The sequence below is a fragment of the Columba livia genome, chromosome 18 (genome assembly GCF_036013475.1).
Source record: "Columba livia isolate bColLiv1 breed racing homer chromosome 18, bColLiv1.pat.W.v2, whole genome shotgun sequence".
Lineage (NCBI taxonomy): Eukaryota > Metazoa > Chordata > Aves > Columbiformes > Columbidae > Columba > Columba livia.
The window spans coordinates 9,530,729-9,557,796 of NC_088619.1; the positions used below are offsets into that span (position 1 = coordinate 9,530,729).

Consider the following 27,068-nt stretch of genomic DNA (forward strand, 5'->3'; position numbering starts at 1 on the left):
TACCTACTTAAATGCAGTCCAGTTACAAATCTCTGGGAAACTTCATGTTCCATGTGCTCGGCGGTCTGTTAGGGGACATGTCTTAAAGAAAGGTGGATAATTAGTATCTCAGGCTCTCCTGGCAGCACCCGTGGTGTGTAACTGGGCTCCTTCTCCCCGCTGGAGATGCTGAGCAGAGCCGGTCCTGCCTTGCTGCTCCAGGCTGCTGGGATGAAGGGGAGATGGTGTCAGGCAGCCCTGGGGCTGTTGGAGTGTCTGTAGGTGAGACCAGGGATACTTTAGAGGAGGCAATGTAAACATCCTCCATATCAGGCGGAGAAAAGAGGACAAACAGAGAGCAAGGACACCAAATGTGCTGGAAACAGGCTGCTCCCAAGCTTTGTTGGTCGGCTCCAGGGTTCCTGTTGGGGACTCATCACTAGAATGCTATTTTTTAGTAATTTTTTTCTTGCTTGTAGCTTAAATTTACTTCTTAAACTGCAGCTGGAGCTGGTGGGAGCTGGATGCTGCTGGGGATGGGACCGAGGGAGGTGGGCAGACACGTCTGTGAGCACCAGTACACGTTCCCCTCTGGCATTGGGATCTGAAGCCCAGTTTTCTTCCATCTCCAATATTTTACAACATCTTCTGCCTCTGTGGCTCCTCAAGCCAGAGCAGGTCCCTCTGCCTTCAGCTCCTTAATAGTAACGAGCTGCTCTTCACCAGCACCCACTGCTGCAGCATCACAGCCTCATGTCTCAGCTGTCATGTTGAAGTAAACGTCTGTTGCAGTTATAAAAAACCCAACAACAAACCCTCTTAATTTTCAGAATTTTTGTTTAAATATAGGAAATCACATATCCAAAAGGGTCAGGGCAATGATGAGGCTGCCAAGTCAAGCGTTCGGAAACGAGGAAATACCAAACTCAAACTGCCTGGGCCATCTTCAGCTGCGCCCCTGCCTGTTTCCCGTTTGCTGGTTTTTAATTGCATGAGCACGTCGTCCTTTTTCCTGGGGCTTAATCCATTTACACATACTTACTTGAGCTTCCTATTTCTTGTAGTGAAAGGAATCCTTCTCCTCCCTTTCATTTGAATCTATGCTCAGTCACCATCACTAGGGAGTTGATCAGCAGCCTCGATCATGCTATCTTGATAAAGAAGCCAAAATTGCCCTGCTTGTGTTTTTAATCTCCAAGACAGGCAGGAAATATGCAACTTTTTCATCTGGCAGTCGCTATTGTTTGTGTTGAAGATGAGGAGATGCACTTTTCCTTGTGAGGATTGATGGGGGAGCTAAAAGCAGCCTCTGCCATTGCATCTGCTCCGGTACGTCTATGCTCGGCACCATGCGGTGCAGGAGGTGCGACCAGGTGTGAGCCGTGATAAACCCTGAACTCAAAAAAAATAGGGTGCTGTGGGATGAAAAAAAATAACCTCACCTGAACTCCAAACCCTCCTCTGACCGGGGAAGGGGTTTTGGATGCAGCCCAGCAGGAGGGCTGGACGCAGCGGTGGGGTTGCTGCTCCTTGGACCATGGTGGGATGCATGAGGAGCAGGTGTGGATGGGTTTGATGATGCTACAAGGGGTCGCATTGACCTAGGAGCTGGATCTGGTACAGGTGAGGAGCTGGGCTGTTGTGCTGGTACTCTGGATAAAGCAGGATGTGGCTCTGTCCTCCTCGCAAACAGGTACCGTGGCTGGACTCGGTTGTTGTCACGGCAGGACCTTATCTGTTATTTAATCTCAAAGCTACTTGGGTGCTGGGGTGACACCCCGTACTCGTGACAGTGGGAAATTTGGAGAAGAAACCTCCAGCGATGATGTGGCCAGGGGAGCACCCTCAGCTCTGCCCAGAGCAGGGGGGCGAAGCTGAGCTCCCCACTGCCCCGTCCACCCACCTTCCCACCCCCTGCTCAGCCCTTTTCCCGTGGGACGGTGCTTGTGCGAAGGGAAGGAGGGTCCAGGGTGGCTGCGCGGGCTGTGCCGTCCCGTCCAGGTGTGCAGGGAGGAATGCCAAGCCCTGAGTCATGGGCACCCCCTCCTCCCTCTCCAGCTGGGATAAAGCTCGTCCTCACCTGAGATCCCGTCTCATTTATCGCAGCTCCCACCTTTCCTCCCCGCCAGCCCCCGGGAGGGAGAGGCAGCAGCTCCGGGACAGCGAGGGGAGTGAGAACAAAGTCGATATTTGACTGGAGGGTACAGAAATCAGTGGGGAGGTATGTGGGAGCGCGGGCTGCCTGCCCTCCCTGCCGGACTGGAAGTTGACGTTTAACCGGAAAGAGAAAAGAGACAGAAAATAGAGAGGGAGGGAAAAAAAGAGAAGAAAGACTGGAAATCAAGTTGTGGCAGCGAAGCAGCGCGTTCCCCCTCTTGCCTTTGGAAGAATTTCTTGGCTTGCTGTGTGGGTGCCTGTTATTTGGGCTGCAGCAGAGGATTTGGACACTGAGTCAGACCCAGCGCTAATGAGGTTTGTGGAATTAATTCATCTGTGCTCTTTAGCTTCCAGCTGGCTTTAATTTTGCACTGTTGATTAACCAGGGGGTAAAATAAAGTGCGGGGCTCCTTGGGTGAGCAGGTAGGCAGGGCATGAAGTAAGGGGGCTCAGGTCCCTGCCTGCTTGTTCCCCATTTTTCCCCTAGTTTTGGCTGTTGGACGTCGTCTTGCACCTCTCGGTTGGCTGGGAAGGGCAAAGCTTGTGAGCGAGCAGGTCTTTGCAGGGCTGGGGTGGGCGTTTTTTATCTCTGAAGGTGTTTGGCTGGGGGGCTATGGGGTGGAGGTGGGGGTACTGCAGTGTGGTAAGGCAGAGCAGAGCCCTTTGGGGACCATGTATTGCAGATTTCAAAGGTTGCTCTCTCTGCCTGCCCCACTTCCAGGGGAAAAGGCACTTGTGCCTTGGAGCTGGCACCCAGGGAAAGCTTCCACAGGTGAAATGTCCGGCTGTTGGTTTTGCAGAATGGGTGGCTCTGGGCAACACCCCAGCGAGGGGAGAGGGGTCCCTGGAGGAAAAGGCTATAGGGAAGTCGGGTTCAGGGCTTTGCTGAACTGCAGGTGTTGGTATTTGTGAGCTGAAATTGATGGGAAATAGGGAAATAGGGAAATGGATGGACAGAAGGATTGGTGTGAGGGAGCTGACAGACGTGGGTTAGGAGTGGAAAAGGGAATGAGGAGCATGCAGGGAGGGGAGGGAGAGGGAAGGAGGCTTGTTGGGGGTAAAGGGGCAGAGAATGTGCCGGGAGCAGCACGCCGGGCAGCGCAAGGCGGGGACAGGAGGGTCCCGGGGCTGCGCCGGCGTTTGGGCAGGGTCCTGACCTCCCTGGGGGTTCTGCCCCTTGGTGTCCCCCCTGCCTGAGCCCAGGGGGTGGAAGGAGGAGATGGTACCGGAGCCACCAGTCCTTTGCTGACACAGGGTGGTGTCATCTTGGGTCTTTCCAGAGCAGTTTTGGGGCTGAGCTGAGGTGCAGGCAACGGCTGGGGGAGCAGGGCAGCAGGAGAAAAGGCCAGAGCGGTGGTCTGGGACAGGGCAGGATGTCTCTGTGCAGCTGGGAGCTGCTCCACTTTGTTCCTTAGTTTTGCACAACAGCTTATTTTTGTTGTTGTTGCTGATGTCATGAAAATCCAACCAAAGCCCTGCAGCTTTTCTGAGGTGAAAGTGGTGTTTCCTTTCCAGAGGACACTTTTGACATTGAGGGATGGCTGCTTGCTTATTTTTGCAAAAATACGGCCGGCAGCGGCAATGCTGGGTGCCACCAGGGCCCTGCCCGCTGGCGACTGCTCAGCCGAAGCCTTGGAGGTTGGTGGATCACAGGGCAACAGAACGTTAGTATAGTGCTGAGTTTTATGGCTTTTTATCTCAGCACTTGGAAAGACATGACAGCAGCTTATGTGACCAAGGCCCAGTGCGTGTCCATCCATCCCCTGGTGACTCTTTCTTGACTTGTGATTAAAGGAGGATGAATTAGGTCTGTGCTTTCGGGTTACCTTGAAAGACAGGTGTGCAAACTGAGCAGTCCGGTCCTTCGTACCAAACTTTTCCTTGTGGCTTTTGCCACAATGGGAGAGGGGATTTGCTGAGTGCTCAGGGAATGTTTTTGCTGTATTTTCCCTTGACAGGCTCGATGGACTTCCCCACCCTTTCATCTCACCTCTAATTGGCATCTCCCCGCTGCTGGCACAGCTCGCTGGGGTGGAGCAAGGGAAAAGGGGATTTTCCTGGCTTCAAAAGCTCCTTGTCTCAGTGGTGAGGGACATGATGTTTGCCAGCAAGTGGTGGCATGAGGACTGGTGTTGAAGGAGGTCGTGGGCACATCCAGGGATGAGGATAACTGCCGGGTTTGGAGCCAGCACAGGGGCTTGGCCAGAGGGACCCCTGCAAAGCCAAACGTGTGAAAACCCTGAGCTGGGGGCGGCTGGTGTTGCGAGGAGCTGTGCAGGAAAGCAGAGGGAGAATGATTCACCCTGTTTAGGATTTGGCCTCTGTATCCATGTGAGGGATCCTGCTGCCTTGGGCAGGACAGAGGGGGCTGCTGGGCTCTCAAGACCAGGGATTCATTCAGCAGTTCCAAAGCTCCAAGTTTGGCATTTCCCAAGGCCTCACCCTCTATTTATTGTTGGTTCGACCATCCTGGAAACTATTAGTGTGATAGGAAATAGCTGAAGGGAGGGGTCTGTTTTGCTTTTGGGGAAAGATGTAGACAGTCACTTTGCTTTCCTCCTCTCTTTTTTTCCTTAACCCACCAGGAAAAGCAAGGTCTTGACCTGGTTGGTGCTCACACGTGCAGATAGTGCTGGGCTCTGGCCAGGAGCAGCCTGGGACCTGTCCCGGGGGACCCCTCAAGCTGAGCACCCCAGCTCTGGGTACAGGGGTGCTGTGGTGTGGCAGCTGCCCTGCCCTGGTGGTGCTGGGGACTTTGAGCCTTTCGCACATGCCCGAGCAGAGGACAAGCTGCTCTTGCTTTTGTTTTTAGTGCCCTGCCCTGCTGGGATCAGCGGTGGCTTCCCCAGGGCTGTCCCACCCCAGCAGGGCTGGGCAGGGGCTCTGTGGCAGCTGCCTCGATCTTCTCCAGAACCGTTTCCATCTCTTGACTCTCCACAACATTACGATCCATGTGTTTCAGGAGGAAGAGGATGGATGCGCCGCCACGGATGTGTGCCCGGCTGCTCCTCCTGTCCCTGCTCTGTGCCACCGGTTTCTGCCAAAGGAGCAAAAGTGAGTGCAGCCTCAGTAGGTCTGTCTGTGTTCTCCCCTTGGTGCTGCCCAATGGGGTCTGTGCACCCCTTCTGGGCTCCAGAAATGCCAATCCTCACGCAGATAAGAACTGTTGTGTGTCTTTCCTCCTGTGTTCTCTCTCCCCAGCACTTGGGGCCCCTCTCTTGCTACCCCGCTGCTGTTTTGTAGCCAGCTTCCACTAACCACTAAGGCAAAACCTCTCCCAGGAATGGGATCAGCCTTTGTCACACCCTCCCAGGGCTCACTTGCGTTTTCCCATTCCTGATCTGTCCTGGTAGGTAACCGCTGTGTGCTGTCCCGGGCAAAGAGCTGCACCGAGTGCATCCGGGTGGACAAGGACTGCTCCTTCTGCACCGACGAGGTGAGACCTTGCAGGGGAGCACGGGGCTCCGCTTCCCACCCTACAGATGGAGGGAACCCACCGCCCCCAGCCAAAACCAGGAGAGGGACCCAAGAGCAGCGTCAGCTTCTGGCTCTGGCTTCTCTCTGCAAAGAGCTGGTCTGGCTGGGAAGCACTGAAATGTGGGTTTCCTTTGGTGCAGAGAAAAGGGGAGTCTGGGGCAAACCTGCAGGAATACAGGGGTTTATCAGAAAATGCCAGCATGCCAGATCCAAAACAACGTGTGCAAGGGATGGAGAGTCTTATCACAGACAACCCAGTAACTCACTGGTGGTTGCGTTTCCCTGCTGCTGGGGGACATTGGCTCTTCTGTGCAAGACTTGTCCCCGTCTCTCTATCCCTCTCCTGCTCCCAAAGGCTTGTTAATGGTCTCAGCAGAGGATACTGCTTCCTGACAAGAGCTTTGCCCCCCTGCATGGAAGATTTGTTGCTTTCTTTGGTTGAAATGTTGTTCTTGCTCGCTTGCCAGAGCTTTGAAGAGTCTCGCTGCGACTTGCGGGAGAACCTGCTGCGGTACGGCTGCGGGGAGGCCAGCATCGTCTACCGCAGGGGCGAGATGCGGACCGAGCAGGTGGGTGCTGGGGACACAGCCTTTGCTTGGCTGTGGTCCCACCTCCTCAGTGTTCTTCATGTCCTTCGTCCCTCTCTAGAGTCTTCACCAGGAAAAATACAAAGCCCACACCTCTGTTTATGTAGGGTCTACTCAAAACCAATGCTCTGCCTTTGCTAGCTGATGGACCTGTTGGCAACCAGCCATGGTTGTTTAGGGCTAGGGTGGCTTTTCAGGCAAAACAGATGTAAGCAAAATGCCAGGGTCTGGAGGAGGTGCCCAGCTGGGCACACATGGACGTGGGAGAGGCTGCCTCAGTCCCTGGCTGTACATGAGGGAGGGGAGTGTGAGCATCCCTGCCTTTCCCCTTCCTACGTATCTCCCTGCTTCTTGCCTCCTCCTCACTGCATCTGCACAGGAGATGTAGTCCATCCCTTTCACACTATGGTTCCTTCACAGAATTTCAGCATCAACACATCCCTGCAGAGGACCCAGGTGTCCCCCCAAAGCATGTTCATGCGCCTGCGAGCTGGAGAGGAGATGAGCTTCAACATGGATGTCTTCCAGCCCTTGGAGAGCCCTGTGGATCTCTACATCCTTATGGACTTCTCTTACTCTATGTCTGATGATCTGGACAACCTCAAAAGCATGGGTGAAAACCTAGGTGAGAGCAGAGGGGAGCCAGCTCCTGTGCTGATGCAGGCACACAGCTCGCTCCTGCCCATGGCTGAGAGTTCTCTGTAGGCACCAGAGAAAGGGATGCAACTGTCAAAGCCCTGGGAGGCATCTGTTTTAATTAAAGTTGCTTATTATTTCTGCTTTGTGTGGGGATGTCTCTCCTGGCTCTGCAGGAATCATCACACGTGCTCTCTCCTTTCAGCCCAGCGTGGGGGCGGGTGCCCTGCACAGTGTGTTACCTTTGGTATCTTGTACCTATAGGCATGGTGTCTGTTATTGCAGGAACTCCAATCGTGGAAAGGGGCTACCAAAGGTGGTATAAGTTTCTACCCCCAAAAAGACAAGTGCCAAGCCCAAAGAGCTCTAAAAGCTGAGAGTTTGGGAGTCTTATCTAAGACCTGACCAGCAGTGATGATGCCCAGGAAAGGATTTCTTATCCCGGAGCAGCAACCTTGCAGACATCTCTTTATTCACATGTCCACTCCTCCCTTCCTTTTCTCCCAGCGGAGTTCCTACAAGCCCTGACATCCAACTACACCATCGGATTTGGCAAGTTTGTGGACAAAGTCTCATCCCCTCAGACAGACATGAGACCTGAGAAGTAAGTGAGGCTGATGGGTCCCTGGGATGGAAGCAGAGAGGGGAGGGCAGGTGCCTTGTGTTTCTCCATCCCTTGAGGGGTTCCCCAGCCCCCGGGTGCTCTCCTTGCCTTTCCTCACACCCAAACATCCCATTGCTCCTGCCCCCTGCAAAAACACCTCTCTCCCCTCCTCTTCTAGGCTACGTGAGCCTTGGAACAATGCCGACTCCCCCTTCTCCTTCAAGAATGTCATCCGTCTGACCAGCAACATCAACCACTTCAGCCAGGAGCTCAGGAAGGAGCGCATCTCTGGGAACCTGGATGCCCCCGAGGGCGGCTTTGATGCCATCCTGCAGACAGCTGTTTGCAAGGTGCGGGTGGCCAGGGATGCAGGAGATGTGTGGGCAGGGCTTTGTTTTTAATGGGTGGATCTTCTTGATGGTGGGCGATGAGCAAAGGAACAGCACGCTGGGCAGCTGATGAGGCAGCCAAGAAGCGCAGATGGTACATTCAGCTACAGTCAGTTCTCGCCCTCCCAGCTGCACACTCCTGTTGCTGACTTGTTTTGAATTCCCAAATTTTCCTGGGGCCCAGACCATCTGTGTGTGTCTCTGGAGCTCCTTCCTGGGCACCTTCTGTGTGCTCTTTGCTCTGTCCCTCTCCATACCCACAGTGGTGATGCTCTGCTCCCTGGAAAACAGCCCATTTGGGCTTGCCCATTGGGCTGAGGGATGAGCACAGCTCCAAACACATCCAGAAAAGTGTGGGTTTGCTCCCTATACATACATGTGCCTGGCGCTGAGTGGCTGGGAGACATCCTGTGCATTGGGGGTGCAGATGGGGAAAGTGGAGACCTGCTGTCTTTGATTCCTAGGACAATGTAGCCGACTGCATTTGCTGCCAAATGGAGGTGGTGCCTCGTCCCTTGGGTTTTCCAGCTCCTGCCAATGGCTGCAAGTGCTGTGCAGTGTTTTGGTGGATGCAGAGATAAATGTCCATTGTCCCTGTTCCCGGCTGTAGGATAAGATCGGCTGGAGGAAGGACAGCACTCACCTGCTCGTGTTCTCCACTGAATCTGCCTTTCACTATGAAGCTGATGGTACCAACGTCCTGGCAGGGATCCTGGCAAGAAATGATGAGCAATGTCACCTGGACACCAGTGGCACCTATGTGTATGACACCAAGCAGGACTATCCTTCGGTGCCCACCCTGGTGCGCCTGTTGGGCCAGCACAACATCATCCCCATCTTTGCTGTCACTAACCACTCCTACAGCTACTACGAGGTGAGGAGATGGCAGTGGTTGTGCCACGTGGGCTTACCTCCAGGACCGTTGTTCCTTCTTCTGCAGCTTGGCTGTGAGGAGGAAGTCTTCTCCCATCTCTTGTCTGCAAGTGCTAAACCAACACCTTGATAATTTGGGAGGGTACCACAGGGTGCTGGGCACCTGCTCTGAGTTGTGAGAGGTCTCAAAGTGTGTTACTACTGGGTGCAGGAATCTGAGTTCCTGGAGGTCTCCCCATGTTGGTGTCTCTTGTAAAGCAGTGGGGACACAGAGCTGGAGAGGAATTTAGGTTGGAATGGACCTTTGGGGGTTTCCAGTCCAAGACCTGCTCAAAGCAAAGCCCACTTCAGTGCTAGAGGAGGTTTCTCAAGGCCTTGGCTCAGGGGACTCCTGTCTCTCTGCAGAAGCTGCACAAGTATTTCCCCATCTCTGAGATCGGGGTGCTCCAGGAGGACTCTTCCAACATCGTGGAGCTGCTCCGCACAGCCTTTGAGGTAACGGTGCTCTCTGGGGCTTTGTTCTTGCCCCAAGGGAAGGCAGAGGGTGGGCACCTCCTGCCCAGGAAAGGAGGCAGGAGGTGGTTGCAGGTGTACTGCTGAAAATCAATATTGTGGTTACCTTCTGCCACCTAGCGCATCCGCTCCAAGATGGACATCCGAGCTGACTTTGTCCCCAAAGCCATGAAGACAGAGTTCACCTCCTTGGTGTATGAGAAGACAGAATCTGGCTCCTTCCACATCAACCGTGGAGAAGTGGTGAGTCCTTGGATGGCCCCGGAGGGGAGGTGTGTGCTGGGGACTGAGCCCTCCACTGTGTCCCTCCTTCCATCTTCATCTGAGGTCAGTCTGGCAGAGCTGGCTCACCCCTGTGGCACATCCATTCCTCCTAGGGCAAGTACAATGTGCGTGTGAAGGCCCTTGAGTACGTTGGTGGGCAGCACGTCTGCAGCCTCCAGAAGACAGAGCGGGAGGGAGTTATTCATGTAAAACCCACGTCCCTGAGCGACAGCCTCAAAATCAGAGCCTCTGTCTACTGTGATGTGTGCTCTTGTGAACAGGTATGTGAGTGTATGTGCTGCAGAGAGGTGACCTCCTCCTGGCCAGCCTGGGGTGGAAACACCTTGGCTGGTGCATGTGGGTACTGCTTGACACCTCACTTATTGCTCAGCCTGGCCAAGGGGATCCTCACCACTGCCTGCACCAAGCTGGGCATGTTGTTCTAGAGCAGAACTTGTGGGAAACTTTGCCCCTAGATCTGTCTTTCTGGTTCCTGAAGTGGTCTTGAGGCAGCTGAGACTATTTGGCAATGCCTCTTCTGTCTTCTACAGCAAAAAGAGTTTAGTTCACCCAAGTGCAGCTTCCACGGGGACTTTGCTTGTGGACAGTGCATCTGCCACCCAGGCTGGTAAGGACTTTGTCCAGCTCCATATCCCTCCCAGGGTTCCTGCTGGGTCTGAGGACCCACAGTGGCACACACTTGTGCACTGGGCATCCCACCCATGTGCAGTCCCAGGCCAGGACCCTGCTGTCCTGCGCACCGCTCCCACCTCTCTCAACACCATCTCCTCCCCACCAGGCGAGGGGACACGTGCGACTGCTCCCCAGCATCGTCCCCCAACAACGAAGCCTGTATCCGCCCCGGGGATACGGAGCCATGCTCAGGCCGGGGCGAGTGCCTGTGTGGGAAGTGCCAGTGCTACTCCGAGGACCTGAGGCAGCGTTTTGATGGGCCGTTCTGCCAATATGATGTCCTGCAGTGCCCGCGCACCTCTGGCTTCCTCTGCAATGGTGAGAGCAGCCCCTCTGCCCCCAACATCTCCCAGCTGTGGGGCGCACTGTGCCTGTGGCACAGGCAGGGTGTCCCTGGGCTGGTGGCACTGACACAGGGAGCTGAATGACCAACGATGGGCTGCGGGTACTGTGCATTTGCAAACATGCAGGGAGGATGCTCTGGAGTTTGCAGCCTCTTTGTACCCCCAAAAAAGCAAGAGAGCCAGAGCAGCCCACAGATGGGTCCAGGGGAGTGATGCAGCTCTGGTCCCTGCATAATTTCTCCTCTTGCATCACAGACCGTGGTCGCTGCTCCAAGGGTGCGTGCGTGTGTGAGAGCGGCTGGGAGGGTCCAGGCTGTGAATGTCCCACGAGCAATGACACCTGCATCGACAGCCGAGGGGTAGGTCCTGCTCCACCTGCACAAGGGACGACCGGACCAGGCAGGGCTGTAGCAAATTGTCCCAGTACCCAAGGCTCAGCGTCACTGGGAGCTGGCACCTTGTTGACTTCCAGTGCTGCTGCATGTCTACAATTGCTCTTGGACACCAACTGTCTCCTCTTCTCTCCCAGGGCATTTGCAATAACCACGGGAGATGTGAATGTGGCAGGTGCATCTGTGACAAGGCTTCGCTGTACACCAGCTCCACCTGTGAAATCAGCTACTCCCTGGTGAGGCTCAGCCTGGGGTCCCTCTGGGTTCTCCTTGGGATGCAGAGTCTCTGGAGGAGGAAAACAAAGCAGAGACGAAGGCACATCTTGGTCAGGAGCAAAATCTTGAGCAGGGGTTAGTTTTGCCTGTTCTGCCTTCCATGGCCAGGAAGGGTCTGGTATGGGAGGGCTTGCTTTGCCCTCCAGTTCACCAGCAGCAACTGTTGAATGTCCATCTGTGTTTATCTGCACACTGGTAAAGGGCAGAGGCTTGAGGCTCAGCTCCTGTCTTGTTCTGATGTGCTTCAAGACTGGGAAAAGCCTGGTGCTTCAGTTTCTCCACTGACAAACATGGGCTAATCCCATGGTGGGAGTGGATAAAACCAGCTTGGTTGTATTTTGGGAAGGCGCCCTAAAACCCTTGGAGAAGATCTAGGCACTGCCCCAATGCCGGCTGTTGGTATAGGATTTTTTGGAGCCGGCTTTGTTAGCTGATTGCTCCCTGTGATTCTTCTTTTTGACCTTGCCCTAGAAGCTGGGCGAGGACACGGCGTTGCCCCTCCACCTTTGCCTTTCAGAGGCGATGTCTTCCCTTGCTTCCCCTGGGCTGCCTCCTGACCAGCCCACCTTGTGTCTCTGCCCAGGGTTTCCAGGCTGTGTGCGAGAGCATACGGGACTGCGTTCGCTGCCAGGCCTGGGGAACGGGCAACAAGAAAGCAAACTGCAGCATGTGCCACCTCCAGATCCAGATGGTGGAAGAGCTGAAGAAAGGTACCAGGAGAGGCAGAGAAGGGTGCAGACACATGTGGTGTGTCTCCCATGGGCATGTGTGTGTGTGCATGTGGGGTTGCATGTGTTCCATGCCCTGTGTGTGTGCATGTGGGGCTGCTCCTCAAGCTTTTCCTGGTCCTGATGACTTTGCCATCATGTCCTCTCTCTGTCTGCAGAGGAGGCCAGTGAGTACTGCTCCTTCCAGGACGAGGATGATGACTGCACCTACCACTACACCCTGGAGGGAGACCCCACCGTCCTCCCCAACACCACTGTCCGTGTGCAGAAGAAAAAAGGTGAGTAGGGACCTGGCAGGAGGGGATGGTCCAGCCTGGGGTCTGGATCAGCAGTGACCTGTGCACATGGTGACACTGATCTTGCCTGTCCCTTTGCTGTGCCCCTGGGAGGGGTCAGCTGCTGGCAGGACCTTCATGCCCACCATCCTGCCTAACAGGGCTGAGTGATATGGGCTGTCATACGAGCTGCAGGGGGTGGACAGTAGCACCCTCAGAGACCAGCACCTTTAGAGATCAGTGCCTTGTCATGCTGGTACGGGCAGGTAGAGCTGCGAGGTGCTGAACAGCCTCTTGGGGTGGCTGTATGTGTGCAGAGAGGTGGGATAGTTCTCTCTGAACATCAGTTTTTATTGTGAGCACCAAGGGAGGGGTTTCCAAGATTAACTAGGCTCCTCCATCCCTCATATTGCTGTGGTCCAGCCTTTCCCCTCTGTCCCTGCCTCCCCCGTCCCTCCTTGCCGATGCCCTGGGGAAACATTTCTGTGCCTTGCAGAATGCCCACCGGGGAGCTTCCTCTGGCTCATCCCACTGCTCATCTTCCTCATCCTGCTCCTGGGGCTGCTGCTGCTGCTCTGCTGGAAGTTCTGCGCCTGCTGCAAGGTGAGTGCCTCAGCCGGCTGCCCCGGCCTGGGGAGAGGACCAGATAAAGGCCAAAAACATGGCAGATTTCTAGAATGCACCTAACCCTGAGCACAGACAGACTGGCCGGGGCTGGGTCTCAGTGGTATCCAGCACCTCTGCTGTTTCCGACACAAGTTGCTGTGGGATTTCACTGAATGGATATCTGCCTAAAATTAGCTTTCAGAGCCCCATCCACTGTCCACCCATCCCTGCTGATATGAATCCCCCAGCTGGAGACGTGATGGGGTTTTTGCCCTTGACCACAAAGTGATGGTGTCTTTGGCCATTTGTTTTCTAGGCTTGCCTGGCCCTGCTTCCCTGCTGCGCACGAGGTACCGGCCCTTCAAAGTGGGGGAGCGGGATCTGTGGGGTACACTGCCTTCCTGGGTTGAGGGGGTGTGTGCTGGGATGAATGTCTCTCCTCCTCCTCCTCTCTGAGCTGGGGAGGTGGGTCAGAGGAAAAGCCTGAGCCAAGGAGCCCTCGAGCTGCTGTCCCACACCCTGGTGTGTCCTGCTGGGAATCCCACATCTGGCTCTCCCCTGACCAGTATCGCTTGTAATGCCTAACTGGTATGATGTGCTCTCATGGACACCCCTTGCCTTCTCCACCCCATCCCACTCCGGACATCCCAACACCCTTAGCATGGTGGAAGACCTAAAGATTCCCCAAAACAAAGTTTCTGTTGTTGGGACATTGACAGCTGGTGTTGTCCCAGTCTGCCCAGACTCTTACCCTGCCCTGGCTCTGCAGGTCGCACTGTTGGATTCAAGGAGGACCATTACATGCTTCGCCACAGCCTCATGTCCTCTGACCACCTGGACACCCCCATGGTCCGCAGTGGGTCCCTCAAGGGCCGGGATACAGTGCGCTGGAAGATCAACAACAACGTTCACAAGCAGGGCTTCACCTCCCCCGCAGTCGCCAACCCCAAAGATCTTGGTGAGTGCCACATCTGAGGGACAGGGTAGAGAGGAGATGCTGTGGGTGCCATAGAGGACACGAATGCTTGGAGGTAACCCCCAGATCCAGCAGCCATGGTGTTACCTCCAAGGCCAGTTACAAAGCAGGGTGTTCCTTTATCTGCTTCTATCTTGGGGGATGCTGAGCAGCATGTTTCTGTGTCCAGCCCTGTAGCAGGACAGGTGGTCACCTTGGGTACCTCCTGACAGCTGCATGGTGGATGTACCTTGCATGCGTTCTTTGTACCTTGCAGTTTCCTTTGCTTGATTTGGCAGAAAGCTTTTGCATTAGCTCTCCAGCTCTCAGAGGATTTTCTCTGCTGGTGCCATGGGCTTTGGGTGCTATGATACAGGATCCGGATACGGGGCATCACGCGTGTCTCCATGCTTCCAGCTCTTGGCTGGGTAATTTCTCTGACCAAGAAGGAAGGCATTTGACTTGGGAATTTCTCTTTCCAGTTCCCTACGGGCTGTCTCTGAGACTGACCCGGCTTTTCACGCAGAACCTGGTGAAGCTGGACACCCGAGAGTGCGAGCAGCTGCGCAAGGAAGTGGAAGAGAATGTATGAACATGGGGATGAGGGGGTTTGGGGTGGGACGGGGGGACAGCCACACTGAGGGGGAGTCTGCAATGCTGGGGAAAGGGGAGAGCCCCTTCCCTGTGAACCCAGACAGCTCTTGAAAGGAAGAAGCAATTTTTCTTCTTTCCAAAAAAAAACGCAGATATTAAGATCATGTTTGTGAGAATTACCAAAGCATCACATTGATGAGATTTGAGGTTTGCTTCAGGGCACATGGCCTGAAGCTCCTGTTTGGCTTCAGTTTTCAGCCTCTTGCCATACTCTGGGGAAAAAACAGGTGATGGTCCCTGCCTGGTGTGGCAGGGTGAGGGGGGAGGGCCCGGGGGTGGCCAGAGGGCTCTCGTGTTTGCTGTCAGCAGCATCTGCTCACACAAGGACGTGGTGTAAGAGTTCCTCTTGCTCCTTGCAGCTGAATGAGGTTTTCAAGCACATCCCTGGCTGCCACAAGCTCCAGCAGACCAAGTTCAGGTGAGTCACTGGGGAGAGACCTCCTGTGGGGCAGGGTTGCCCCAGGGCCCAGGGAGTGGATGGAGAGCTGGGTTGTGAAATCCGTGAGCCACCCCCGGCACAAGCCTGACCCGGGCTGCAGAGCAGAGCCCACCTGGCTTTGCAGGTGATCTCAGCTGCCTCTGGCTTTGGACCTGAGACTCCTACAGACAGGGACAAATCCTGGTCACACGGTGCTCGCTGGGAAAATTTCTATTGTCTTCAAAAGTTTCAGCACTGTGCAAAGTTACAAGTGCCTGATGCAGGACAGAGGAGCCTTGGGATGCTGGCACTGAGCAGGGAGTGGTGTCCCCTCCCCACAACTCTCACCAGATGCCATCTCGCCTGTGGGCACGTTCCTCATTGCATTGGGAAACCAGGGCTGGAGGGAGCAGCCAGGCAGGAGGGAACACGCGATGGGGCCACAGGTTCCGCAGGGTGAATTGGCACCTGCAGAGCAGCTGCTGCAGCTCAGACCTGCACAGGGCTGTGATTCACACAGAATTTTGTCTCCTCAAATGCATTAGTCACTCTGATTTTTCTGGTTTTTGTTTTTGTTTTTTGTTTTTTTTTTTTTTTCCGCCCAGGTTACAGCCCAATTCTGGGAAAAGGTAAGAGGAACGTGCAGCCCTCTCTTGTGCTGCTTCTCCCCCTTTGCACGCACACGTGTGGGGTGACTGAATGCCCTGTGCACTCAGTAGCCCATCTAGCTGTTTTGTGAGATGAGCAACCCTGGCCTCAGCTCTTACCCAGCTTGTTCTTCCCACTGGTTGCAGGCAGGACCACACCATTGTGGACACAGTGCTCACTGCCCCTCGCTCGGCCAAGCCAGAGATCATCAAAGTGGTGGAAAAGCATGTTTCCCATGAGGCTTTCAATGACTTGAAGGTTTCTCCGGGTTATTACACTGTGACTTCAGACCAAGGTAGGGAGCAGAGCCCAGCGTTAACCCTTGGCTGATGGGGGGACACGTTTCCCACCCCTCACCACTGTCCCTTCCCCCAGATGCTCATGGGATGGTGGAGTTCCAAGAGGCCGTGGAGCTGGTTGATGTCCGTGTCCCACTCTTCATCAGGGAGGAGGATGATGATGAGAAGCAGCTGCAGGTGGAGGCCATCGATGTCCCCACCGGCATTGCAGAGATTGGGCGCAGGCTTGTCAACATCACCATCATCAAGGAACAAGGTGAAGGGCTGCAACTGTGGCACAAGATGAAGGGTTTTTATGTGTCCCATGTCCAGATGGACTCATGTGATTTCTAAGGGGGTGCAGCCTGCCGATCTGAGCTCCCCCAGGTCATAGGTCAGAGACTTGCTTGGTGACTCTTTTCTTAAGTCACTTGGGTCTAAACTAGAGCATCTTTTAAAGCATCCAAGGGAGGGTTGTCATTCCTGATGACAGAGACCCACTTTTGACCACCACAGGTGGCAGATACAGGGCTGACCATAGGCCTCTGCTGCTCCAGTTCATAAATCACTGGAGTAAAGTAAACCCTCTTTGCTGTTGTGCTGTGCTTGGGGCAGGTGAATGTTCTCAGAGATTTGCCTTTGCTTTCCATCTGGTTGTTTTGAGCAGGGAGCAAGAGTCAGGACTGATAAAACCTCCAGCCCATGCAGTAATACTTCATACACAGTTCACACCCATGGATGATAGGAACTCTGTTGAGGGGGAGGACACCGGCATGTTTGTAATGTGACTCTTCATGTATTTGCTCTACACATTCCCTTCCAGCCAGCAGCCTCATCACCTTCTTGCAGCCAGCCTATTCCCACAGCCGGTTTGATAAGGTAGCCAAGATCCCTGTCCTTCGGGAGATCATAGACAACGGGAAATCCCAAGTCACGTACAGGACACGAGATCTCACTGCCAAGAACGGCAGGGTAAGGATGATGCTCCTAACCTTGGCAGGCAGGAATGAGCAGGCACAGAGGGCTGGGAAGGATCCAGCCCTGAGGCTGCAGAAGAGCAGTTGATGGGGCTCAAAGGGGATGTGGCTGGGAGAGGGGAGACCCAAGGCTTGTGGTTGGCACAAGAGCAGACATCCCTTTGCTCCCTGTGCCTTTGGGACATGAGAGGCTGACTGTACCTGAGACAGAAGGTACCAGCTGCCCCCTGAGCTGCGGGCACTGGGAGGCAAGTGGGGATTCACTGGGAGACAAGGGCGAGCTCTCTGGGAGTTTTCCCTTGGATGCTATGGGTTATAACCACACATCTCTTCTCCTCCAGGACTACGTCTTCACAGAGGGTGACCTGGTCTTCCAGCCCGGGGAGACCCGAAAGGAGGTGCAGATCCCCTTGCTGGAGCTGACTGAAATAGATACCCTCCTGCACAACTCCCAGCTCAAGCAGTTCGCTGTCGACCTCCTCCATCCCAAGTACGGCGCCAAGATTGGCCGATACCCCCAGACCACGGTGACCATCGCTGACCCAGGTAGGGGCTGGCAGTCAAGAGGTGGGAAATGGCAGCAGGGGGTGTGGGACTCCCACACGATACAAGCCCACCCGAGGTGGTGTACAGAGCTCCAGCCCTGCTCCTCACTCAAAAGAACAGGCGGTGAGGTTTCTCCAGCTCCGACTGGTAGATTTGGGCCTCCCTCTAGAGGCGTTAGTGGGTATAGACAGTGGGTGGGAAGAAGATGGATAATCTACTTTGCTAAAGGAAACAGTGGATTTTTCATTCCTTTTCCTTGGGGATTTGAATAAAAAGCTGTAAAAATAAGGAAGAGGCAGGATGCGCCATGAGCAGTTCTTGGTGGTTCCTGTGGTTGGACAAGCAAAACTGTAAGGCTTGTTATCAAGTGGATCAATAACATAAAGGTATTTATTACACTACTGGTCATGAATACTGGAGGTACAAGGAAGTCCCTCATCACTGGATCAACCAGAACTGCTGCTGGGGTTGGAGAGGCTCTGGAGAGCTTTTGGCTGGACTTGGTGCGTTTCTAGGAGAATCAACTGGGCAACTTGAGAAGGCTCTGCCTGTTTCCATCTTCTCTCATGGCTACACAGGGCAACTGATCAAATGTTGAGACATTATTAAATACATTCAGACAGAGCTAATGACTTTCAGAGGCAAGGAGGTAGTATCTTCCTTTCTTCCCACCTGGGCAGCCTGTGAGGAGCAGCAGTAGGTGCAGGACTCAGGGCAGGTCTGAGCCTGAACTTCACACCAGCTTGCTGGGTGGCTTTGGGGGATGTCACCACCAAGTGCCTCATTTTCCTTTCCCTGCGATGGGGATCTACCCTTCAGAAATGCTTTGAAAGGGTCACTGATGATGGCAGGGCTCTTCTTTTCCTTCCACGTGGGGGATTAGCACTGATGTGACTTTTCTTCCTCGTGTTTGCAGAGGTGGTGGATAGTGTCCCCTCGATGACGGGCCTGAGCCAGGTCTCCCAGTCTCCCAAAGGCCGTCTGAGTGCACCGCTGAATCCCAACGCCCATGCTCTCAGTGCCAGGGAAATCCGCTTCAGTTGGTTTCCTCCACCAGGAAAACCTCTGGGGTACAAGGTAAGTGGTGCGTGCATCCTTGGGGAGGGTGTAGGTCCCATCCTGTGAATGTTTCACACATAGAGTCACCTGTGCTGAAAGGATGGGGAGAAGATGCTCAAAGGAGGGAGTGAGCTCACCACCTCTGGCCCCCTCCATCCTTGAGGGACCATTGCTGGGTGGATGCAGAATTTGCAGAAAAGATTCCTGCTGGGTTTATCTCCCTTTCCATCACTTACCATGAAATGCCCAGACTGTTCTGGACTCTCATTTCAGAGGAATGGCACAACACGTTGGCTGTCCCAGAGCAGATCTCATAAGAGATGGGGAATTTTTCACCCATTACACTGGCAACCTGAAGGAATCATGACTTGCTCTTGCTTTGCCAGGTGAAATACTGGATCCAAGGCGACCCCGAGTCAGAAGCCCATCTCATCGATGTCAAAGCACCGTCAGCAGAGCTGAGTAACCTCTACCCCTTCTGCGACTACGAGATGCAAGTCTGTGCCTACAACGCCCTGGGTGAAGGGCCTTATTCTGACATCATCCACTGCCGCACACTTGAGGATGGTGAGCGGCTCTGCTGTGTGGGAGCAAGTTGATACCTGTGCACCTACCATGGGGTCAGGGCTCCAGCCCTGAGCTTCTGATGGTCTTGGGGACAAGCACTGAGGGATTCCCACTGTGACTCAGCTGTGATCCGGGGAGCTTTGGGCATCTGCATGAGCTGGCTTCCGACTTCCAGTAACCTGGACCTTTTGCTTTTGCTTTTCCAGTCCCCAGCGAGCCTGGCCGCTTGGCTTTCAACGTCGTGTCTTCCACCGTGACGCAGCTGAGCTGGGCTGAGCCTGCAGAAACCAATGGGGAGATCACGGCTTATGAAGTCAGTTATGGCCTCGTTAACGAGGATAACGGTAAGAGCTCGTTTTCTGACTGGGGCAGCCCAGCCATGCTGAGGTGCTGGAATACACTTTTCACAGGCTGGGCTGGTCCCCAGCAGTAGAACGAGAACAGCTCCAAGCCCTTTTCTTGGGAAAACTAGGATCTGCATGGGTCACTCCTAGATGCAGAGAAGACAGAAAAATCACCACTCAGGATTAAATCCTGCAAAGCCCAGAGGGCTCTCAGCTCCCATTCACTTCCATAGTGTCCTGCATTGTTTTTCATCTTGAAAACTTGGTTCATAGGCCTAGACCTAGGGCTAGGGTGCCAGGAAGATGCTATTTGGTGACACACCAGCAACAAGGAGACCTCTGTTGTAGGTTGACTTCAGTGTTCAGTTTGGGAATTTCCCCTAGACAATGTCATGCCTGTTGTGAGCAGCCCAAATAGCTGCCACACCTTGTCCTAGAGCCAGGCTGTGTCCTGACACTAAACCTCAGCAAGCCTGTTGGCCAAGGGTGGGGTGATGGTGGTGTCCTCTCTGTCTCGTGACCTCCTGGGTGATATGTGTACCCGTATTTGCAGTACCCATTGGCCCAATGAAGAAGGTGCTGGTTGAAGATCCAAAGAAGCGCATGGTGCTGATAGAAAACCTGCGGGAGTCCCAGCCCTATCGCTACATGGTGAAGGCCAGAAATGGTGCTGGCTGGGGACCCGAGAGAGAAGCCACCATCAACCTTGCTACGCAGCCCAAGCGCCCCATGTCCAGTGAGTTACTGCCCTGCTGGTGTGGGGAGCTGGGGGGCAGGAACAGTGCTGGGTAGTGCTACCCATCACCTCAGCTGCTTCTCTGCATCCCACCCACTCAGCGAATGCTGAAGTGAGAGCATGGGAGCCTTGTGTGATTTTTAAGCTGCATGTCTAATGGCACTTTCCACCTCTCTTCCAGTCCCCATCATCCCTGACGTGCCAATCATTGATGCAGAGGGAGGTGAGGACTATGACAGCTACTTGATGTACAGCACAGATGTGCTTCGTTCTCCAGCTGGCAGCAAGCGTCCCAGTGTCTCTGATGATTCAGGTACATTGCTCTGAGTTTTGCAAAGATCATTTTTAACATTAATTCTCCTTAACAGCTTTCAGCAATGAGCTTCATTTTTCCTTTCCTTCTCATGGAGATGGGGAGATCCAAGTCACAGAGCTGGTGGAGATCAGCCTTTCCAAAGCAAAGTAGCCGCATACGCAGGAACACATGACTGGCCACAGTGTAAATAAGACCAGTTCTTCGTTGTAGCCATGAGGCAAAGAGAAATCTCAGCCAGCATCAGGTGGGAGAGGAACTTTTCATGGCTCTCACTGCTTGTCTTCCCTTCCTGTTGCCATTTAGCTGGACCACGAGAGTTACTGTCAGCAAACAAACGCTGGCCAAGGCACAGACTCTGAGTCCCTTGGACGCTCAGGGTTTTGGCCAAGCCAACAGGAGGGAACTCGCTGAGTGTTGGGGATGCGCTGGCCTATGAACTGGATCCCAGTGGATCCCTGTGGCCTCTGATCTCTTCCTCCATCACTTCGCTCTCTGAATGGTGCTGGCTCCCTTGTCTTATACTCAGGCATTATGGGGAAGATAGGTCATAAGTGAAGTGATGAGGTTGGTCAATGGGATCTGGAGGGTCTTTCCTGGGGGTTTTCTCCAAGGCCTGGTATCCGGGAGCGAGTCCCTTGTCCTTTCAGAGAGCAAAGTAATGGGAACACCAGGAGTCCGACCACCCCAAGCATACATCAAGGAGCAAGGAAACCTCTTCTGAGCAGAGGACAGTTGTTGCAGAGTCTTCGTAACAGGGACAGGTGTATGGTGGGACTTTGACTCTCGCTTTTTTTGTGATGGACACAGGGCTGGAAAACAGCCCTAGAGTTGAGGAACACCATGCATGTCACATTCCCACCATCCTCCACCTACCAGTCACACGATGGTTGAACCACCTGAACTCATCAGCCAACACCTGGCAAGACGGGCTGTGAACGGGTGTCGTTCCCACTGGTGCAGATCATGCCAACACCAGTGCTTGCGTTGTCCCAAAAGGCTCCAGGTGGAAACACGTGCAGTTGCTGGGAGAAGACTTGGATCTTCGCCGCATCACCTGGAGGCTCCCACCTGAAACCATTCCTCGCCTCTCTGGCAGCAGCCGCCTCTCCTCAGACACCGAGGGTCTCCTCGGTGAGGAGGACAGCGATGGGGCTACTGGCAGCCTGACAAGGAGCAGGACCCCCCAGCCCCAAGCAGGTGAAGAATGGCTTCGTTACAGCACTGAGTGTCCTGTCTCATCCTGCTCTGAGCCAAGGGGCTGGGACTGCCCCCGTTCGTGTCCCCTTCCTCCCCTTGTGTGCCCATCCTCGTGTTGGCATGATGCAAGGTTCATGTGCTGTAGTCTACTTCAAAACCTTGTCCTGGTGTGTCTGCTCACAAGAGTGTCAAGGTAACACTCATCTCGGCATGGACTTGGGAGCCTGCTAGCAAGTTGCTTCTACAAAAGACTGGACCATCAAGGCAGGAGCAAACTCAGATGATATCTGCTAAGTGTCACCTCCAAGGGCAGCTCCTCACCTTAATTAAGTGCCCTGAGCTTCTGGGGCAGATCTGCTGGACTGTAAAACAGAAATCACTCTTATGGGCAGCTGATCTCTCCTGGCCTGCTGGAAAGGGACATAGGTTTGTCAAGGACCTGAACAATGGAGCAGAGTTTGCTTTTCAGATCCCGCTGGGACAGGATCCAGAGTGAGATTTGGAGAAACCACCTCCATAAAGGGCTATTTTTCTTCTACCTTAATTTTTTTAATGTGAAACTATAAACCTGTGCTTGCATCAAAGGAGAGATGTGAGAGAATGTGGCGAGAAGCACAAGGCAGTGCCCCAGCAAGGCCGAGGTCTGGAGTTACCTTGGGCACCACGGGTGTCTCTGGTGCTGGGCGTAGGGCAAAGTATCCGTCAACCTGTTTGTTTCTGTGTCATTGTGTTGGGTGGTTGTGGCTTGTCCTAGGTGTAGCGCTCCAGAATGACCTTTCAGAGCAGCTGAAGCTGGGACGCAGCCAAGGCAGGAGGCACCATGATGCCTCCTGCTTCCTCCCCACAGAGACTGGGGCAGCAGCCCTGTCTGCAGCCACATTCTTCACAATGTGCCCTCTTCTTTCACAGAGCACTTGCTGAATGGCCGGGTGGACTTCTCCTTCCCCGGCAGCGCCAGTGGCACATTGACCAGGACAACCAACAGCAGCTATCATCAGCTGAGCTCACACGTGCAGCAGGAGCACAGGGTGATGGGAAGCTCCTCGCTGACAAGAGACTACTCCACGATGCTGATGGGGCATGGTGAGTACCATGGTGATGGGACCTGTCCTTCCCTTCCACCCTTATGACTGTCCTCAGACCCATGCCCTGCAGGTCCCATTGTGGTGAGGACTGTGTTCACAGCTAAGGGGGCCTATGAGCTAGAGATCTGGAAGGTCACGTCCTCACCACTGATGTGCAGGTGCTTTGCTGAGGCCACCCTGCTCCCAGATCACTTTGGAAAGGGTTCCCATCCCTCCCATGAAGAGCACTTGGGAAGGGGAGCTCCATCCTTATCCTCACATTGTGAAGCACTTTGGAAAAAGCACATTTCTTTTCTTCTTACTCTATCTAGCAGCACAGTTACCTTTCAGCTCCACACGTGTACATCAGCTGGTGCTGACAGAGGGTTGTTAAAAGGTTCTTCAAATCTCAGCCTTCAAAAGCCACCTCTGCAGGAGCCAGCACCTGGGCTGAGCCTACTCTGAAATCTCCAACAGTGTTTTTCTTTCTCTTGCACAACTTCTGTAGATTACCCGGGGAGACTCCTCCCTCCCATCCATGAAGATGCTGGGAGGACAGTCCCACAGCCCAGAGATGTGGGTTTCAGGAGAAGGGCAAAGGTGAAGGGTTACTACCCCAGCACTGGCTTTCGGGACTCTATAATCATGACCGATGGGTCTGCGGGGATTTGCAAGTATATAGGTACAGCACTGTCCAGTGTCTCCTCCCAGCCATGCATCACATAACAGCCAATCCACCAGCCGTCCATGAGCTGTTGCCATCCATCGCTCCCCCCCAAACCCTCTCTCCATGGCTTGCTGTGTGCCACACTGATCTTCCTCCTGACCCGAGCTGTGCCTTCATCACACCACCTTTCCATTTCCAGATGACTTCAGGTGTGTTTCAACCCACCTGGGCTGAGTAACGCTCACCACTGCTGCCACTGATCAGCTCATTGTCTCCATCCTCTTCATTCCTAACAATCTTGTTCTCAGTCTTGCCCCACAGGCCTTTGGAGGACTCTTGGGGAGAATGTGTGCTCCATATGAGATGTCCCTCTGAAATCTCCTTAGCCAAAACCCATGTTGATGAGGGTCTTCAGTCCCTGAGTGTCACCTGGGAGGCTGCTGTGCTCACCATGAGCCTTGTGTCCCAGTGAGCTGAGTTGGGGGACAACCAGAGCACCCAGTCCCTGGTCCAAGCTGCCCACAGCCCCATGAATGGTCCCTGGAGGTGCTGGGATGCTTTAGCTGTAGACCAGGGCCAGTCTTAACTGGGCTACATCTGAAGATGTTTGTGAAGCTTCTGGCAGACTGGACAGGGTGCTTCGAGGTGAGCAAGGGCCACGCACAGCACCTGGGACCCTGCTCTGGTCTTTCTACCACAAGGGCACAAAGCTTACCTTGACTTGTCCAACCCAAGGTTGGCACCCCAAGGCCATGGGACGCCACTGTAGCTGTGCAGAGCCAGCCAGTCCCACCTCAGGATGGGCCATCTTGCAGAGATGACAGCTCACCACATTCTCCCTGGACAATCAGTACCATCTCATGCTTGTGTGTGTGTGTCACTCTCTCCTCTCCCCCAGCTCCCAAATCTCTGCCCTGATGTTCTTCTTTTTGCCTCAGACTCCAGGCTGCCACTGGGCATCCCCGACACCCCCACTCGCCTGGTGTTCTCCGCCCTGGGACCCACCTCCCTGAAGGTGAGCTGGCAGGAGCCACACTGCGAGAAGGAGGTGCAGGGCTACAGCGTGCAGTACCAGCTCCTCAACGGAGGTCAGTGAATGGGCAGTTGGTGGTGGAAGCTTCTGGTAGAGGAGAGTCTGGTCTGGGTCTTCACCTGGGCAGCTGGCTCTGGGTGACCCTGCTTGAGCAAGGCGGGGTTGGATCAGATGACCTCCAGAGGTCCCTTCCAACCTCAGCCGTTTGGGGATTCAGGGACTGGTCCCAACTCTGCATTTTGTGTAGCCTTGAGGAAATGTCTCAGCTACCCCACAGTTCTCGTTCCCCGTTTTTGCTGGGAGACAATTACTGGGGTTTCTTGTGTGGTTGCACCTCCAAAAAACCTTGGACACCTTCTCTACCAGCCCCAATATCTTAGTCAAAGGTTTTTTCCACCAACTTGGACTTGGAGGAAAGACTGCAGTGGAAATCTCTTATTTTTAAATGAAACTTCAGGCAGTGTTCATGAAAATGTAGTTCCCTTTGGATTAAAATCTCTGAGTTTTCAAGAAGCCACTGTGTGTCCCAAGCTTCCTTTGGAACAACATTTCATCCTGCACTTGCAGTTGTTGGTGGCAAGGTGTGGTGGAGATGTCTGAGTTTGGGGCCCCTGGATGACTCTTCCAGGCAGTCTATTTGAGGAAGAGTTTAGGCGAAAGCCAAAGCTCTGTCTTTGTGCCTGCAACATGGTGCTGACATCCCCTTTCCCTGTGTGTCCCAGGAGAGGTGCACCGACTCACCATCCCCAACCCCAGCCAGAACTCGGTGGTGGTGGAGGACCTGCTGCCCAACCACTCCTACGTCTTCAAGGTGAAGGCACAGAGCGAGGAAGGCTGGGGCCCCGAGAGGGAAGGACTCATCACCATAGAGTGCCAGGTGGACCCACGGAGCCCGCTCAGACCTCTACCAGGTGAGATGGGTGGGAGACAAGGGGAAGGTGGCACTGATGTCTCTGCTGCTCTCTACAGTGGTGGCCCTGCTGTTTTATCACTCCTTACTATCTCCTGAGCTCTCCTTTCTTTCGTTTTGAAATAGGACCTTCTTCCCCATGCACTCACCTTCCACTAGCTGTCTAGACAGCTGAGACCTTCCAGCTCATTACATAAATTATGTGTACAGACCCTTCTCAGACTCCTCCTCGCCACCTTCCCTGATGTTGTCCTCTCACTCATGTCCCTGCAGGTTCACCCTTCACACTGAGCACCCCCAGTGCTCCCGGACCGCTGGTTTTCACTGCCCTCAACCCTGACTCCCTGCAGCTCAGCTGGGAGAGACCCCGCAAGCCCAATGGCTCTATCTTGGGCTACATGGTCACCTGCGAGATGCTGCATGGAGGAGGTATGGTATCAGGCTGTGGAAGAACATTTCCCTGTGTAGGGCACAAAATACCTTTAGTAAAGGCAGCAACTTGGTGTGTTTTTGCTGGGACCGACAACAAAGTTGGCTGCTTACATCAGTGCAGACAAAGTGTGGATATGAGGTTGATTCCAGACCTGGGAGCTGCTGGACTCTGATGCTTTGTGTCCTTGCACGGCCTGGTATAGCAAATGCGACAGGAATAGGAAGGACCTGTAGCTTATTGCAGCCCAGACCCAGTGGAGGTTGTTTGTTGAGGTTCACTACTGTACTAAAATAGGGTTGTCTTCACATTCAATAGAACTGGGTGGTGTGATCCTATAGTCTGTGGAGGATGCAGAGCTTAGGGAAAGCCAAGACACTGGCCAGAGTTGGAGGGAGTGTGTTTGGAGGGGCCATCATTCTTGTCTATCTTCACCACTGGTATGTCTGTGCGGATTAGGGGAGCCCAGGAATATCTATGTTGAAGGAGACAATCCAGAAACTAACCTGACCGTGCCACACCTGAGTGAGAACGTCCCTTACAAGTTCAAAGTGCAAGCCAAGACAACCCAAGGCTTTGGGCCAGAGAGAGAAGGCATCATCACCATTGAATCTCAGGATGGAGGTATGGTACCATGCCTTTGTGGAGGTGGAAATATAAGAAACATCTCAGAGCAGGGAACACAACACCTGGAGTTCCTTTCCAGCTCTGGTGGTCACTCAATTTTCCATGAAAGACATGGAGACATTGTCTTACATGAAGACAATGCTGTGCCTTGTGAGCGCTGTCCCAATCCTGATGCACTGAATAAGAGAGGATCCTGAGGACCTACCACTGTTTAATTTACTAGGAAACTTCTATCTTACGCCTGATTGTACACAAAGCTGGAGGCACCTTCTTATAGTACACAGGCCCTCAGTCTTCCCAGTTGTTCCTAAACCTGGCTCTGATGCCAGCAAGACAAACCTCCTGAGCTGACTGTTGGTGCTCGCTGTACAAGGTCAAAGGGTTGGAAACTCCTTGTTTTCTGCCTGACTTGTCCCTTTTCCTTCTCTCCAGGCACTTTCTCCCAGTTTGGAGGCCAGCAGTACATGAGAGAAGTGTACAACTTCCCCACCGAATACACCACCAAAACCAGCATCAGCCATTCCTCCCTGGATCCCCACTTCACAGGTAGGGGCTCGCTGCCTGCTTGGAACCCGCGGAAAGCAAAGGATAACTCTGCTTGTCCAAAGGCCTGTGGTAGGGAGAGAGGGTCCATCAGGTGGGATGGATGAAGAGGTCCAGACCCTTTCCTACACTGTGTCCCTGCTCTCTCCAGAGGCAGTTGCCATTGTTTCCCTGTGTGCTGTCCAGTCACAGAGGGAACGTTGAGTTTTCAGAGCCCCCAGGGCTATTGCTAAGGACCAAATCACAGCTCTTACTGTGAGGTTAGGTCTCCTCAGAGTAGATAAAAACAGAGAACTGTGATAACCA

General features: G+C 53.9%; 1 protein-coding gene across 6 annotated transcripts in view; it reads left to right on the plus strand.

Annotated features, from left to right (window-relative positions):
• Positions 1-1,090: 1,090 nt before the first annotated feature.
• ITGB4 (integrin subunit beta 4) overlaps positions 1,091-27,068 on the plus strand; it is a 28,592-nt gene continuing 2,614 nt past the window's right edge. Inside the window, exons 1-40 of one of the 6 annotated variants that reach the window (XM_065034086.1) lie at positions 1,091-1,308; positions 5,099-5,190; positions 5,490-5,572; positions 6,081-6,182; positions 6,621-6,825; positions 7,344-7,440; positions 7,619-7,790; positions 8,440-8,703; positions 9,108-9,197; positions 9,336-9,458; positions 9,593-9,760; positions 10,031-10,107; positions 10,279-10,490; positions 10,772-10,875; positions 11,046-11,144; positions 11,768-11,894; positions 12,071-12,190; positions 12,684-12,790; positions 13,110-13,143; positions 13,563-13,751; positions 14,231-14,334; positions 14,762-14,820; positions 15,426-15,449; positions 15,615-15,763; positions 15,844-16,023; positions 16,570-16,718; positions 17,065-17,269; positions 18,186-18,346; positions 18,715-18,895; positions 19,102-19,239; positions 19,793-19,975; positions 20,157-20,288; positions 21,288-21,488; positions 22,398-22,571; positions 23,061-23,234; positions 24,158-24,307; positions 24,975-25,163; positions 25,436-25,591; positions 26,052-26,216; positions 26,652-26,765. In XM_065034086.1, the coding sequence (XP_064890158.1) occupies positions 5,109-5,190; positions 5,490-5,572; positions 6,081-6,182; positions 6,621-6,825; positions 7,344-7,440; positions 7,619-7,790; positions 8,440-8,703; positions 9,108-9,197; positions 9,336-9,458; positions 9,593-9,760; positions 10,031-10,107; positions 10,279-10,490; positions 10,772-10,875; positions 11,046-11,144; positions 11,768-11,894; positions 12,071-12,190; positions 12,684-12,790; positions 13,110-13,143; positions 13,563-13,751; positions 14,231-14,334; positions 14,762-14,820; positions 15,426-15,449; positions 15,615-15,763; positions 15,844-16,023; positions 16,570-16,718; positions 17,065-17,269; positions 18,186-18,346; positions 18,715-18,895; positions 19,102-19,239; positions 19,793-19,975; positions 20,157-20,288; positions 21,288-21,488; positions 22,398-22,571; positions 23,061-23,234; positions 24,158-24,307; positions 24,975-25,163; positions 25,436-25,591; positions 26,052-26,216; positions 26,652-26,765 (5,443 nt within the window). In that variant the 5' untranslated portion in view covers positions 1,091-1,308; positions 5,099-5,108. Of the gene's footprint in view, positions 1,309-1,579; positions 1,603-1,929; positions 2,452-5,087; positions 5,191-5,489; positions 5,573-6,080; positions 6,183-6,620; positions 6,826-7,343; positions 7,441-7,618; positions 7,791-8,439; positions 8,704-9,107; positions 9,198-9,335; positions 9,459-9,592; positions 9,761-10,030; positions 10,108-10,278; positions 10,491-10,771; positions 10,876-11,045; positions 11,145-11,767; positions 11,895-12,070; positions 12,191-12,683; positions 12,791-13,109; positions 13,144-13,562; positions 13,752-14,230; positions 14,335-14,761; positions 14,821-15,425; positions 15,450-15,614; positions 15,764-15,843; positions 16,024-16,569; positions 16,719-17,064; positions 17,270-18,185; positions 18,347-18,714; positions 18,896-19,101; positions 19,240-19,792; positions 19,976-20,156; positions 20,289-21,287; positions 21,489-22,397; positions 22,572-23,060; positions 23,235-24,157; positions 24,308-24,974; positions 25,164-25,435; positions 25,592-26,051; positions 26,217-26,651; positions 26,766-27,068 lie in introns of those variants that run through there. The other 5 variants (XM_065034087.1, XM_021288459.2, XM_021288461.2 and 2 more) reach the window with 5 other exon arrangements.